The sequence below is a fragment of the Anguilla rostrata genome, chromosome 2 (genome assembly GCF_018555375.3).
Source record: "Anguilla rostrata isolate EN2019 chromosome 2, ASM1855537v3, whole genome shotgun sequence".
Taxonomy (NCBI): Eukaryota; Metazoa; Chordata; class Actinopteri; order Anguilliformes; family Anguillidae; genus Anguilla; species Anguilla rostrata.
In genome coordinates this window covers 52,054,622-52,071,252 of record NC_057934.1, presented here as the reverse complement: position 1 = coordinate 52,071,252, position 16,631 = coordinate 52,054,622, and the positions used below count along the sequence as shown (strand labels likewise).

The 16,631-nt window shown below is 39.5% G+C and overlaps 2 protein-coding genes across 7 annotated transcripts in view; one reads left to right on the top strand and one right to left on the bottom strand.

Annotated features, from left to right (window-relative positions):
* radil2b (Ras association and DIL domains 2b) overlaps positions 1–6,706 on the bottom strand; it is a 33,066-nt gene extending 26,360 nt beyond the window's left edge. The window contains exons 1-4 of one of the 2 annotated variants that reach the window (XM_064323001.1): positions 5,686–6,706; positions 3,171–3,500; positions 1,934–2,169; positions 515–843 (exon numbers count right to left, since the gene is read on the bottom strand). In XM_064323001.1, the coding sequence (XP_064179071.1) occupies positions 515–843; positions 1,934–2,169; positions 3,171–3,500; positions 5,686–5,813 (1,023 nt within the window). In that variant the 5' untranslated portion in view covers positions 5,814–6,706. The remainder of the gene's footprint in view (positions 1–514; positions 844–1,933; positions 2,170–3,170; positions 3,501–5,685) is intronic. The other variant, XM_064323000.1, reaches the window with a different exon arrangement.
* A 7,074-nt stretch (positions 6,707–13,780) lies between these two features.
* Positions 13,781–16,631, top strand: part of abcc3 (ATP-binding cassette, sub-family C (CFTR/MRP), member 3) — a 63,719-nt gene continuing 60,868 nt past the window's right edge. For 2 of the 5 annotated variants that reach the window (XM_064322990.1, XM_064322989.1), the window contains exon 1: positions 13,782–14,057. In XM_064322990.1, coding sequence (XP_064179060.1) covers positions 14,028–14,057 — 30 coding nt within the window. In that variant the 5' untranslated portion in view covers positions 13,782–14,027. Of the gene's footprint in view, positions 14,058–16,631 lie in introns of all 5 variants that reach the window. The other 3 variants (XM_064322988.1, XM_064322986.1, XM_064322987.1) reach the window with 3 other exon arrangements.

The window sequence follows — 16,631 nt, the reverse complement described above, 5'->3', positions numbered from 1 at the left end:
TGTAAATACTAAGCCGTTAATTACGGCTGTGAAAGGCTATTTTTACCCTGTGTGTGAGTGTGCACAATGTGGCTGCTTTCCAAACCAGGCACCAATGGCATGATGTCCATCCACCCATCCATTATCTATACCCGCTTATCCGGTAGTCGGGGTGCTGAAGCCTATCCCAGCGTGCATTGGGCGAGAGGCAGGAATACACCCTGGATAGGCCGCCAATCTAACCCAGGGCACACACACCATTCACTCGCCATTCACGCTGATATTTGGAACAAAAAAACATCTTGCATTATCCTGCATTCCAAGTGATTGTGTGGACATAAACACTGAATAGCTCTTTGAAACGAACCCTTCCCCATTTCAAATTTCAGGAGCAGCCAGCTTTAGAGGAAGGATCTGTGATAAGATCTTTATACCACACATTTCTGGCTGGCAGTTCTAACCAGCACAAGCACACCAACCAGGGAGAATACCACAGAGGGAAAAAGAGAGAGCTATAGAGAGGGGCCTGTCCTACCTGTCTGTAACTGTAGCCCTGCAGCAGCAGGAAGTAGGGGAAGTCGAAGGGCGGGTGAATGGAGTACTGTGTGGCGTTGTCGTCGCTGCTCTCCGTCTCCTCTTTTTCATGGCCCAGACAGTGGGTCTCTTTGTCAGCTTCAGCCTCCTGGTCCTCCTGTGGTAGGGCCTTGTGGCCCCGCTGGCCTTCCTTGGCCTTGACAGAGAGGTCCATTTCACTCAGGCTCCTCCACAGATCCAGGGTGCCGTCCGCCTCTCCGCTGCCCTCGATGAACACCGAGGTCACTCGCGAGCGGCCCTTCTGCAGCTTGCGTGCCTGGGCATTGATGCCTGGGAAATAAGAGGCACAGGGCACAGACTGAAAAAGACTGAAATAGGGCAAAACACCAGGTGTTGCTTGCCATCATTTTCTGATGCATTTCCTTGTATCCTAAAGGTGAGAAACAAAATATCAAGATAAGGGTTCATCAGTTTAATGTCATTACAATACCGAGAATGTTCAATTTAGTTTCATGTTTCTGTAGCACTTTTTGTGAATTTTCCCAGTTCAAAGAGCTGTCATATATTTTTCCAGATTAATCAAAGAGCCCTTTTGTACATTCTCATACAACTAGAAGACAGATCAGTAGCAATAATATGTAATGAGTGTTCATTTAAATAATTTGTTTGTGATATCAAAACAGACAATCAGTGTCTTTCATAAAGTTTCACACCATTAACCATCATGGAATGTTTGGGAAACCACAGCTTCACGCCCAGCTGTTATCTGCAGTGGAAATGGGCGGTTATTTGTATTGTTCTGCCAAAGACAGCACAGTTTTGCTGCACTGGGGCAACTCCCTTGTGGAGTTTCGCTGGTGAAGAGATTCACAATAGGAAAAGGCCAAAGTCAACAGGAGCGCGCAGTGTCCAATGTGCAGGAAGCAAATTGATGGAAAGAAAAACAAGCCAGCGGCTGGCATGTTTGGCTCCCAGGGCCCAGCAAGAAAGGCCTGCTCAGGGGAGCTGTTGGTAAAACGAGGGGAGCTACTGGGGGCCCTTTTTCAAGCAAAGACCAATCAGAAGAGACCAATGCTTTTTAAAAAATGCTTTTCGCCCTGACTTTGTTCAAAATTACCTCTGCCCATGTTCAAATATATGAAATCTTTCCTCCATTAATTTGATATAATAGCTATCTCAATATCAATTCTTCTGACAAAAATATTGTACCTGCCTTACATGGGCTGCAGTAATGCTGCCGGCATAATTCCGGGGTTACTAACCCAAGAATACTGAAAAGATAATATATTAATATTTACTTGCATTCTCTGTCACTGTCTCATTGAAAACAAGAGAAACATATGTTTATGTGTATGTTACACCATGGAGATCATGCTGAAATGGTTCTATGGCACATTGGGTCACTGCCTGGCTGCAATACCTGCAGTGACCGTGTCCTGCTCCTTCGCACTCTTCTCTTCCACGCTAGCTCGCTTCTGGATCTCAAATCGCCGGGCAAAGCCTTCCTTGGGTTTCCATAGTGACTGCAGAATGAGAGGCTTCTCATTGTCGCCCACAACTCGGAAACATTCCATTGTCCACTGGTGGTCCTCCCCAATGCGACCAATCACATCACAAAGCACATAAGCACCAGCTTCAGCCTTGTCGAGACAGTACCTAGCCACCAACAAAGGGAATTTTTACACAGTTAAGAGGATCATTTTCACCCAACCAAAAATATATGACAAAGAATAGGGAACAATCATAATGTCATGTAAAGTGAATCTACACAGGCAAGACTACTTAACTCTAAAACAGGGTTATTTGTAAACATCTTATGGTGCTAATCATGTTACTGTTAAAGGAGTAATTGAATTTTATATTTTTCATCCAGTATAACGTGTTTGTTCGGGAAAATATAATCAGGCAATTATCTCAATTGAAGATCTTGAATATAAAATAAGGTATGAGGTTTTACAGTCTAGTAATGACTTGGTGTATACACTGATAGCAAAAAACCTGCAGACATTCAGGCTGCGCAACTATTACTTTAAGAAAAACTTATTAGTCTTAAAATGTGCAGAAATACAAAAACCTACATATTTTTTTCAACATTTTTCATACTTTCAGTTATGTTGTGTAAAATTAAAATATGTTGAATTTCTAAGTGCTTATGAAAAAGAAAAAACATAAATTCAATCTGTGAAATTGTTAGTGTTAGCTAGGAATTTGGTTAGTGAGGAATTTCCTTGTCTGACATGCAAGTGAGAAATATAACATGCAGATATTTTACACAACCAGAGGAGATTCTGCTGGCTGGAAAGGCAATGGCTGCTTTCTAACGCCTACAATGAATAACTTACATTTAGAAGATTTCAAAACAAAATATTTCCTTCCAGACAATAATATTTTATCCCTCTACCAGTGACACAGTATAGCCTACATTTTGTGCTCAACCAATTAGTCTCAACCTTCTTAAGGAAAGACATTGAGGGAAACAGTGTAATGTTTGAAAATAACAAGGAATATTTTATTCTCAATGCTAGAGAATATGGCGAAATGAAAAAAGATGATAAACCTCATAAAATGTCCTTCTACATTGCACTTGAACAGACCAGACACATCAACACAGAGGTGCCCACAAGCACACACCAATCCTTGCAGCTGTGACTTCTCACCTCTCCAAAGCCTCTTTGACTAGCTCCTTGGCGCTAGAGCGTGTGGTGGCAAGAACGCTCTTGTAGTTAGCTCCTTGGCAGATGTCATTGCCAAAAATCTTCAGGATCCCTGGGGCAGATATTTGATTAGACAGCTCAGAAGGGTCATCTGAAGCCGACACATCCCCTGCATCAGACATGTGGTCCTGGTCCTGCCGGCTGTCACGTAGAAGTGGGCTTCGGTTGAAGACGGTGGAAAGGCGGTTGTTGTGTCGACGGATTTTGTTCTTCGCAGGCTGCCTGACCCCCACACTCTCTGATGACCTGGTGGTAGTAGTGGAGGAGGTAGACCTGTAGAAGGGGTGTAGAACATTATCAGCACAGCTAGAAAATGACATGCATATATTCTAAAATGCCCAAACAGCGTCTCTTAAGAGACACAAGGCCATCACTTCCAGAAATTCCACCTGGAGTCCAAGACTTCCATTTCAAGTCTTTCCCACACCACTGAACCTGTTAATCAATTGTTGCTCCTTCTTAATATGACCCCTTTGAAAAGTAGAACGCAAATTTCTAAGAGATTAGATGTAGAGGCACACACTCTCAGGTACCTGGCAGTCTTCTATTCTAATGAAACAAAGAGCAGACTGTCATTGAGCATTCCAATAATGTGCTCAGTTAGAACTTTGTCAATCAAATGGTCCTATCAAATCCACAAATGCATTCAGTACACTGAGCTTGACTTACTTAAACAATTTTAGATAATTTAGGACAACTAATTAAAGAATACGCTATTTGAAAAACAAGTATGTGTTGCCTGTGAAAGTTCCACGCAGGTGAAAACAGTATATTGCCTTTGTTTTCACCATCAGAAAGTATGACTGAGACTAAATTGTCTTGGTGTGGGAAGGCACCAACAGGTGTGTAACTGAAGCCTGGCTCACAGATAAGACACGTCATTTACTTCAATCAGTGCAGAGAGTCAGTCTGGAGAAGATGAACAGCCTTATAAAAGAGACATGACACAGAACACTGGGGGACATGCAGGAAGAAGGTCATATCTCCAAACAACTGAGGTGGGCTTTGTGACTCACTTTGGATCCCAAAAGGAAACAGAAATGACTGATTTCTCAGTGTGCATATAGCCTGAGAATATTCCCACAGTATAAATCTGACGTCAAATGAAATAATCAGACACCAAACCCACAAAATGTATGAATGAGATTCATACACTGCCCTCCTACACCAGTGGAGTAAGCTGTGACAGGTAAAACCAAACCCATAAACCAAGGTTTAGGTGTGCATCTGAATATTCTCTTGGCTATTCTCATGGGGGCAAATCCATGCCCTTGGTGCATAGCCAGTCAGATGTCTTTGGATAGAACTGATTAAAAGAAAGACCAGAGAATTCACCCGACACAGTTCCTGGACACAATGATGCACTTAGCGAAGCAAACACATGGTCACAAACACAAGTAAAGACATTTTCTCAATCCTGCTCACATACAAAAACATAGCTGAGCAGATTACTCTCATAAACCCAAGGTGAAAAATCTGTTGGGAAAACCACGGGTGATGCTAATCTACACAGCCACAAAGTCCAGTAGGATTAAAGATCCAGCAAGCACTCTTTTTTTATAAAGAGACTTTGTTGAACTCAATATTACAGACAGCAGGCCTATTGTGCTTGTAGAACTACCCAATATTGATGTCTTTAGTAAAACACTTTATATTTTATCTATTTTTTCATGTTTTAAGGTGACGAGAATAGCATGCCTCTTGGCATTAAAGTCAATTCAATTACAAACTTTGAATGGCTGGACAAGAAATGATGTATCATAGAGCCTGCTCTATTATCACGACATAGACATGCCCACAAGGCTTCCAAACTAGCACTTGACTTAAGCCATGAGAGCCTGAGTATGAATGTTTCCCAGAACCACAGCTTACTCCAGTTTTGTTGGTAAGAAGCACACTGCCTCTCAAGAACATAAAGTAGGCCTATGCCCTGAGGGCAGGATGCTCCGTCTTCATCATCACCCAAGTGCAAGTCAGCAAAGCTGTGGGTCCCACAAAGCTGTTTTTTTTTTTTAGGCCAGCTAAATCAAAACCTTTTCGTACCCGTATAGACACTTTAACTTAAACCAATTAGCCAATGAGATCTTATCTAATTTGAATTAACTAAAATACGTTCATATTAGTAAATCATGGTTTATCTGAGGCATGATCACCTCCCATCTTTTAAACATCAGACACCAGCACTGTAACCAAGTGGGAAACAGCACGAGTCAGGGGAGAACAAATAACAAATAAATAAATAACAAATAACGCGAATAAATAAATAAAACCTAATGTACAATGAACTGGACGTATTTGTTTATGTTAAACTGTTTAAGTTACGTTAGATGACACAGCTTGCAACTTCAATGTTTTGCTATTTCAAATATGCGACAAAGCCGCACGTTCACTAATTTAGTAGCATTTAACTACAGCGGCGTACACTCGTAAAGAACAGGTGTATTAAGAAAATACTTACTGGAGAGACCCATTGCTTGGCTTTCTTCCCAGATTTGCGAGCCGTCTTTTTGGCGAATTGATCAGTAAGCCCACTGGAAATGTCAGAGCTTGCTTGGATATATGCGAGCTTCGTTCCTCCGAAATCATTTTTTATTAGTAATGTTCCTTCTAGTCCTTTTCCTCTTTGTTAAGTAATCAGTGTGCCCGTAATTCTCTGAGACGGTTCTCTTTTTGCATTTCAAAGTTGTCCGAAGAGTTTACTAAATACGTTTTAAAAACACACACACACACACACACTAAGTGTAGGCAACACTATTTTCTTAACTAGCCTGACAATCCAGTTCACTCAGTGTCCTCTCCGCGTAAAGTTGTTGACTTGCTCTTTCCAGTTTAAGTAAGATGAACAGAGGACACGTTTATCTAGTATTTTAAGCAGGTTATGGATACCCAACTGGAAATAACTTTAAAGTCGGCTAAAATAGCATCCATTAGAGCAATGAGAGACTGACGCAGGAGTCTCAAGCGCAGTAGTTTCAAACCACAAACCATGACAGAAATATTGGCACGGTGCACCCTCTTTCAAATTGCCTTCAAAAGAGTGAAGAACACCGTTTTGTAAAATACTGCCTTCTTCTCAAGTCCTCGTGGGCTGTATTCTTGCAACGTGTCCCTTTGCAACTCTTGGGTAAAATCTGTGAGTTTTATGAGCTAGCCAGTTACAGCTAGCTACCACGCATGTCAACGTGCCACATTTTTCCACACACTAGACGGATATGTCTATTAAGTTTAAAATTATAACATCAGACTCTTTACACATTATCCACATTGGTCGCAGAAATGCCAAAAAGAATCTAAAATCCGTTGTACAGTTGGCCTACAGACATATATCGTTAAGAGCATCGCATCCCAATGCACGGACCCGTTACAGTAGTTCTCCCCCGCTCTGTGTTGCCTGTGAGAACTGTTTAAAAAGTTGTGCTGCTTTTCACCCTTACGTCATTTCCATCTACAGGATTTGAGCGCTCCTACTTGTGTGGAAGGGAAAGAAGAAATGGTTGGAACGCAGCAACGTCCAGTAGCCTATTTACGCCGACATAAGATAGCTTGCTGTGATGAATGAAAACAGCTTGATCACCCGAAAAACTTTCACACGTTCTTGCCACGTTACATGATTTCCATTCTGAGTTCTGCAGTTTTGGGATTTTCTGTGTAAGGTTATAGATATTATAGATGTATATTCTATGTTAGGTTAGTAGATCACAGTGAGGTTTTTTTTTTTTTGCCAGCGGAAAAAAAAACCTCCAGTCAACGACCAATAACTAAAGTGTTATTCCGTTTTTTAAATATATATTTCTGTATAAAACCTTGTGTAACCTACATAATGCTTTGTTCTACGATTACTATGATATATATTGCAAAATTGAATTTTTTCCCAAAACTTGGCACAAACCCGAGATGCATATTTTGACAGGTTTATAACAGAAGATCTACCCTATTATTTCATTATTTGATTTGCATTCCAATAAGAGAAGGTGTCTATCGTACTGCATATGAAAAAAAACTCGTGTGTTACAGTATATATATATATATATATATGATGTGGAAGGTGAAGGCACACATTGAGATGGCAGATATGCAATCCGTGAAGTTACGGCTTGGCGGGGCGGCATGCCCCATACCTATACAGCAGCAAGGGTTTCCTACAGAAATAACCACAATGCCCACAGACTCTCTGCCCATAAAAACATTAACTTCGGTATCTTTTGACCTTATGTAAACACAGAGAATTCAGATACAATTTCTCATGTCCACAAAATAAAGCTCCACACTTGGGTTATTTTTCATTTTCCTCCTTTTTCCTGCTGATTTAGTCATCAGAATTGCACCAGGCCTACAATCAACAATTAACCCCATTGGACATTTAGCTACATCTGCCAATAACAACACTGGTCAAACTAGTCTGATCAAAATGGTTAATTGCAGGATATTTAGATACACAGGCAAAATGGACATATGAGGAAGTACACATTTGAGATGCAAACGCCAAGCAATATTGTTTTATGACTATGAATGTGTATTGTTTAGATTTTGACAATACCCATGGCAAAACAATACCTTTGAAGGATAGCCTACCTTCTTTCAAATAACGAGTAAATGATGACATTAAAGAACGTATTCATTATTACATTTAAAAATACGAGAAACACTTTCATTTATTTGTAATGGTTAAGGAAAAATGATTGCATCCATGCCTATGTGTTTCTCTGAGTTATAATGTATGTGTATTTGCATGTATGTATGTGTGTATGCTTGTCTATCTCTAGATTTAATCATCAGCCCAAATAAATACCTTTATAAATATCTGCATACAACTACTAATTATATGTTTTTGCTATGAACTGAATGATTAGTCTAATTAATCAAAAACAAAATGTGTCAACAGTTTTCAATGAGTTTTTGTTCTCAAAAGTATTTAATAATTATTTTTAAATGTTTTTTTTTTTTTAATTAACAAATGAAAAGTTAAAGGTGCCTTTTTGTAATCTTTGTTTCTTTTAAAAGCTGGAAACAAAAAGGTTTTTGCTGTTCAATTTTTCTGTTGATGTAGAAAGTGTGCCAAGTTTCACTCATTGTATTAAAGCAATTCCAAAACTGAAAAAAAAGTGGAAAAAAAAACCCGGGATAAACGTGGCAAAGGAAAGGGTGGGAAACAGGATTTCCTATGTGAGTGTGTGTATATGTGTGCGTACATTACAGGGGAAGGCAACTTTAATAATGGGGCACACACTCAACAATAACGTTCTGGGAAGGCATTATTCACATGTGAGGCACCCCATCTGGTGGCCAACAGTTGTTTGAACACACTTTTCATTTTTCATTCATCCACAGGTGTCTAAGCATAGTTGTCCAACAACTCCTTTCACAAGTCACAGTTCTTTCAATTAAGCCTTGCACATTGATTCATAAATTGCGTGGTTACTGTGTCACTGTGAAAATTTACCACATTTACTTCACTGTTTTTACTTTCTAAATAATTTGTTGTAGATAATTGTCCTCTTACTACGGTGCAAAGTGATTTGCATTGGTTGTATTTACTGACTAATTGTTAGAGATCCAAACAGCAAAGCAGCTGGAACCTAGGTGTTATTATAATACGTATTTATTTAGTTATTTATTTATTTTGTCTTAACAAAACTGCTATAATTTGTAAATGGTACCACAGAAACTCATAAGACATTGCAGGCTAGTAGCAACTGCTGAAAATGGCAAGTCAAATGAATAAGCCACAATTTGGACACATGGTGGCACTATAACAACCAAATTAATATATGAACTTTGAAAGGTCAGCTTGTTTGGCCAACAGTTTAGAGATTTGAGATCAGTTTTGAGGCCTTCTCCTCATGAAGAACAAATTTTCCTGAAGAGCCTGAAGGGTGGTTTATAGAAATGTGCCCCTTGTCAGACCTCCAAAGGAAAACAGATGTTTACTGTGCTGACAGGGAGTCAGCGGGGTTTGATAAAGAGACAGTGCAAAAGCAGTTTCTAAACATTCTATTGGATCAGCATTATGTAAACCTTAAGTTGGTGTGCTACAGTCTTGGAACACCATTCAAAACCAAACATGGGTAATGCAATGAGTCAGCACCCAACTGTACTATAAAGGTTAACCCGGTTTGAAAGGCGTACGGAGATTGGACAAGCAAGATAAATAATGTTTCCGTTTTGTTTTGTGATTGCGTCTTTATTTGATGCCTTAGGGGTTTTCTTTGATCCTTGGGTATGTAAGGGAAAAGTGGAATTGTTAGATAGCGATCCATATAGAACCACACTACTGGCAGATCATTTGCAGTCTCCTTCTATTTACACCTCTTAGCACAGAGAAAAGGTTAAAACATTATTTTGGAGTCAGATAACCAAGACATCATTAAATTAATCATGTTCCAGCAGCATCAAGTAAGACTACTTGCGTTGTTTCACCACTCAGATACTGAGAGTATTCTTATAGATCCATAACCTCTGCCATAATATTCTAGCATTTTTCATTTTGAACCCCCCCCCACAAAAAAAAAACAAAAAAAAAAATCTCACATATGCCAAGTCCCATTGTTAGGAGATTTGGTACATACCATTGTTGTTCTCAGCTCTAAACTCAAAGAAGGGACATTTTTATAAGTAAAAGTAAATTAATTTGTAGCATCTGTGACTAAATATACAAATGAACTCATCTATATTATAGCTTCAGTCTTTCTCAAACTTGATGTCCACAAGGACTAAGCCATACCATAGATATATGATTGAATAAAAGACATGGTCACCACAAGTAATTGAATATTCAGCATTTTCTTAAATAAAAACTTATATTAAACCCTTCTTGCTGACATGGTTATTGCATCCAAAGATGATAAATAAATCATTTTATAAATATATTTTATTTGCTGCTAATTCAAATCCTCAAACAATTCTTACACTGAAGCACCAACCAGTGCAGAAGGCAAAACCACTGTGCCAGTACCTCAAAGGTTATAGGCTGGATTCTAGCTATTTTTTGTTCTCCAAATAAATCATTAGGAACACATTAACTATGAATATGAGTTCTGAATAACTTGTATAATATTCAAATGCTCTGTGTTGTTTATTTGTAGTGTTGTTTAAAAGAGATTGGCAGCAACAAATCTGCATACACAGTTGGTCATCAGGAATGAGTATGAACTTCTGTCATGCACAATCTGTAAGCCAAAATTTATATTGCCAAATGGGATTCAATAACATGAGTACATTTCAACATTGGTTTTTTCTACTCAATGCATTCAGTCAATAGTGCACAAAACTTTTATAATGCACATACTGTATGTACAGTCAGGATCAATCTGCAATCATCCATTTGATATCTTGGCATGATATCCACAAATACAATATAAAACCACATTATAATCACATTATAATGTGGGCGAAAATGTGTGCTGTTATTTTCTTTCACACACAATGGTTTTCAAGCCACAATTATCAGGAAAATAAAATGCCCTAAATTATTTCTTAATTCTGAAATAATCTGAAACGATGTAGAGCCACAGAAATTAGGAACATCCATCTATTATCTATACCTGCTTATCCTGAGCAGAATTGCGGGGGTGCTGGAGCCTATCCCAGCGTGCATTCGGCGAGAGGCAGGAATACACCCCGGACAGGCCGCCAATCTGTCACAGGGCACACACACAATTCACTCAAACACCTATGGGCAATTTAGAGTCTCCAATTGACCTATCTCTTTGGACTGTGGGAGGAAACCGGAGTACCTGGAGGAAACCCACACGGATACAGGGAGAACATGCAAACTCCACACAGAAAGGCCCCAAGCCGAGATTCAAACCCACGACCTTCTTACTATAAGGCGACTGAGCTACCCACTGCACCGTGCCGCCCAGAAATTAGGAGCAATTTTTATTAATTTACTACATCACTGATTAATTCCAGAAATTACAGAATTACTGTGGGCTGCCAACTTGGGTTTTCAATTGGGCTCGCTCTAGTCTTAGAGCCTCCTGCTGATGTGGTGGCTGTCTGGCTATGTGCACATCAGCACAGAAGGAGAGGATATCTATCTAAAACATCCAAACTTCTTAACAGAAACCCAGGTCTGTGCACACAAATGGGACAGTGAGGAATTTGACTCTCAGTCTTCCTTTATTTGAACGATGAACATATTTATGCATTTTCTTTCTAGCAGCTAAACTAAAGGGCACATTAAAGCTGCTGTAAATTCTAAAGCATCATATCTAGTCCAATTTTCAGATTAAGAAAGATGAGTGATGTCCTGGTTAGCACCAATGGAGAACAATAAGCTCTGACGGTGGATTAAACAAAGTTAACACCGGATGTGAGGTCCATAAATCCCCAGAGAATCCTGCATGTAACCCATGGAGCCAATGTTTCTTGCTACTTGAGGGTATCCTTGGAGCAATACCATACTGCTCACCAAAGGCATTTGACCTCAGCACCATGAGCTGTTAAAAAGGTCATAATACCTGTAGATACCCAATGCAGTTCAAACAGCTACATATAGTGCATATATTTGTCATTGAGCTGAGTTACTGTAACTACATCAACATAAAATTTAGAATTAGAATTACTGAATGAATAAAATGTTTGAAAGTCTAATATTTTTCACAAACATTGCATCACAGATATTTTGATAAAAATTATTTGGTTGTTAGTCTACCCTCCCACAGATCACCACTGAATGTGAATCAGCTGAGATTATAAATATTCTCTATTCTCTGTCAAACTTCTTTATTAACCACGACCACAAACAAAAATGTAATTTGTAAAAATAAATAAATAAATAATTTAAAAAAACAATCATTGACTGCGTACGGATTGCTTCCACCTGAGGGCCATTTTCAGTTACAATGCTGGGAAAAGGATTTCTAATTGACTCATCTGATTGGGGAATAATGCTTTAGCACAGCATTCCCTTGACCATACCAGACTATAGGCTGTCATCTGAGTTGATACGAATGCTCACGCTAAGAAAAACCCAACCCCATAAAGTAGAAACACCCATGCTTGTAAAGTAAATTATGTGACTTATGCTGGTGATATAACACAGAAAATACTATAGAGAATACTTGTACAGGTTGTAAGAATATATTGTTTTTACATATCACATACTAAATGTACATACATTTAAATACATGTACAGCCACAAGATAAAAAATGCATAGATTCATGTACATTCAGTGGCCCCTTTCTTATGTACACCTATCTAGTACTCGGTATGATCCCCTTTTGCCACCAACAGCCTTAATTCTTCATAGCATGGATTCAACAAGGTTCTGGAAACATTCTGTCATGATTTGGTCCTTGCTGACTCGATAACATTACACACTTCACACAGATTTTTCAACCACACATTAATGCCGCAAACCTCCCATTCCACCAAAGGTGCTCTATTGGATGGAGATTTGGGGAAACTGCAGGCCATTAGAGTGAACAGAAATCACTGTCATGTTCATGGGACCAGCTTCAGATGTGTGCTTGCTTTGTGGCATGGCACATTATCCTGCCGGAAGTATCAATTTGTAAAAGGGTGGACTAGCCATAAAGTGGTGCACATGGTCAGCAACAATGCTTAGGTATGTTGTGGCATTCAAATGATGATAAATTGGTATTAAGGGGCCTAATGTGTGTGGAGAAAACATTCTACACATCATTATACCGCCATCACCACCAGCCTGCACAGTCAAGGCAGGATAGATCCATGGATTAATGCTGTTTATGCCAAATTCTGACCACATCATCTGCATGTTGCAGCAGAGATTTATCAGAGAGATTTTTCCAACCTTCGTTCGTCAAGTTTTGGTGATTACGTGCCCACTAGCATCATATTCCTTTTCTTAACTGACTAGAGAGGAACACAGTGTGGTCGTCTGATGCTGTAGCCAGTCTGCCTCAAGTTGCGATGTGTTATGCGTTCAGAGATGCCCGTCTGCACTGTTGTGAACAGCTCTTATTTGAACATTCGCTGTATTTCTGTTAGCTTGAATGAGCCTGTCCTTTCTTTTCTGACTTCTCTCATTAACCAATTGTTTTCGCCCACAGAACTTCCGCTCAGTGGATGCTTTTGTTTATCGTAACCTTCACTGTAAACTCCAGAGACTGTAGTGCCCAGGAGGGTAGTTGTTTCTGAGATGCTGGAACCACCCAGTCTGGTAGCCTACCAACAGCGCTACCACGGTTAAAGTTGGTTACATCACGCGTCTTGCCTATTCTAATGTTTGGTCGAACAACAACTAAACCGCTTACATGTCTGCATGCTTTAAATATTGAGTTGCAGTTTCATAATTCACTGTTTGGACAGCGCGTTATTTGCGTTTAACTAGCCTACTGGTGTTTTGTAGCCTACCGACAGACAAATCGTTACATTTATCTCAAAATTATCGAACAAATACACTTTCGACTGACAAGAGCGCTGGTATTTCGATAACAATACTCTTTTATCTTCGTTGAGTATTTTAGAACTCTATATTTAACCTACGATTGGTGTTTGCCGGCAATTTACTTCCGCACAGGGCGGGCCAAATGGGGAGAGAAGCAATGGGCGGACTCATGGTCATGACAACCTCCAAATGCTACAACGATCTACTCTGTAACAAGGGGAGATAAATCTGTAACGTAACACGGCAGAGACACTGGAGGCGGAGTGGAAGCGGAGTAGAACTCTGCTTTTAGAGAGAATTTCTACTAGGCTACATCACTGGTTCTGTACGTAGGCTGTGTTCTTTGTATACTGAAGGGCGAAAGAACGCGATACTAACTCGTAGTTGCCTACTAGGGAGAGGTGAAGCACCGAGGCGAAGCGGAATGGAGCACTTTTGTGGAGCCCGTTTCTGGGTAAGACTGCTAGTGTAACAATTTTCACTGTACTCTACACTTTTACTACAACGATCCGAATTAAGAACAGTAGCCCATCTTATGGAATTCATTGAATTGTCAATCATTTCACTTTTAGATAGTTTGTACATGATCTATTAGTTTAAATGTGCATTTGACTCCGTACGTTTTCTCTTTAGAAGCTGTGGGTTTTATCATTATACTTGATTAACTGAGCTAATGTGCTAATGTGTCTACATGTAAACATACTCGAAATATTTTCGCCTTCGTGTAGGGTGGGTGCTGGGTGGAATTCTGAAATGAAAAAATGCTCAAGTTATTACAGCGAGCTATTATTCAGACCGCATTGATTACTGCTATATAAATGACAAGGCTATGGGTCACTAGCCAAATCTTCGCTTTCATTATGGCAAAAACCACTTATTCTTACACGTGTTGCATAGTCTATGTGTGACTGCAGTGGGTAGACTTGACTGTGCAGGCCCATTTATAACTATTTGGAAATGAACGGTATAAAATGGCGAGATGGTCTATGAGTTCAAGTTGTTCTGTCACAGCGAATTAATATTCTGGCATTTCTGTGATTGTGTGCTACCTATAGACTAACCGGAACGACTCCACAAGCTACAACGTAGGCTACATTGTCATTAATTCAGTCATGCATCTCATGTATAACGTAGATAGGCTATAACATGTTTCTCCGTACTCGTGTTCTGACGCCGTCATCACTACCAATTTATAAAATAAGTAGCCTATCAGAAGGCTGTGCGATTTCACTGACGGCTAGCTAAAGCCCATTAACTAAATCTTTTCTTAAAATCCCATAGCGAGCTCTGTTAAGACTTTAATCATCTTTTCAAAACGGCATGACATGTTTTGCTGCGCTACACATGCTGATAATTATCCTGGGTTAATAAAGTCAGAACGTAGTACGTTTTTTGCATTTCGGCAGCGTCTTTCAGCCCCCATAGATACCACACCTGATACGTGCCTTGGTATGCTTGCTTACACTAAGGTCTCGGTTGTTTAGGAGGTTATTCGAGGTAACCATGGCACTCAGTGTGTGTGACTGTGACCGTTTTCCCTTAAGAAGCCAGACGGTTAGATTTAACCCCTTTATTCAACAGCGGGAAAACAGTAAACCGAGACTCCTGGAATAGATTTTTTCTTCATTTCCCATTTTGTCACGTAATCGCAGAATCTATCGCCATGTTTGAATTAAATTAGTCTACATCTGAGACACCACATTAAAAGAATAATAAAACAAAGTTTTATAATTAGTTTTACGCTTTTGACCGTCAACCGACCGAGTCATTGTTTGCTGTACAGTTTCTTAGCTATGTCCTTGCTTGACACGGCTTCTGAAAGTAATTTCAGAAGCCTCTGTCAGAAGTATGTTTATCTGAAATGTAATCCTGTTATGTTCTCACAATTCCTGTCACTGAGTGCCATGTTCTAAGTGTAAGCCAGTCTGCAATTATTTAATGTCTCTCATACCCTATATGTACAGAGCCACTACTGTTATAACAATGCCTTTACTGATACACAGTAAAATGTCCAGTGTTCATTCAATTGTACCAATAGGGATCATTATGTACTCTGTAAGAGTTGATTTAACACTGAAAGTTTTACAGTGTATTTGGGTCAGAGGGTAAAGGTTTTTTCAAAAGAATCCTAGGACGGATGAATGGTTGAGATCTGTGAATGCAATTAAATATTACAGGATTTAAAAAGCGCTGCACTGTGAGGGACAAAATCCCTATTACCATAAAGAATGAATGAGGCAGTGGACAGTCAGTACTTCATGCTCTGAACACACTTGCTTTGTGTGTTTGGAGACATACAGTTGATAGTCACATGATCTCTGTACCGCTTGCAGCTGAGCATGTGTTATAGAGCTTCCTTCTTCTTGCCTGTACATTCAGTGTAGGTCTGTAACATTCCATGAATAAGTATTTCAAACTCTAACCTAATTCAGATCAAACTGCAACTGTAGATGCAGATGAGAATCCCACATTTTTTGGATAAAAGTTAGGCCTAAGTAAAGCAAAATTTGACACGCAGAATCTCGGAGATTACACGCAGGCATTCTAGTTCAACAGTGAACAAAATTTGATCTGGAAACATCTGAAAACTGTCTCGCCAGCTGATAACTTTTTGATCTGAACTGGTCAGTACTGAAACAGGCTCTAAATGACCTTCAGATTTTGAATTCTGTGTTTGACTCTGTCTTGACTTCATCATGCAGGCCCTTTTTCCAGTTGAGTCTGACAGATAGTTAGTGTGGATGTACTGTGTTTTTACTTCCTATATTCAGACATTTTATACTATATTTTACAACTGTTTACTCTTTATGTTTGCGAGCTGTTTGTGTACCATGAAAGACAACTAAAACAAAAAAGGCAGACAGAGCTAAATGCTTCTTTAAATGCAGCTTTTAATATCACAACAAAAATAGAGACTTTGACAAATTGTAATTTGGGGGCAGGAAGACTAATAGCAAGTTCATCGTTGTTGGTGCCAAAAAGAAAGGTTTAATTCATCACACTTAGAGTTGGAGCCATGCTGATCCCA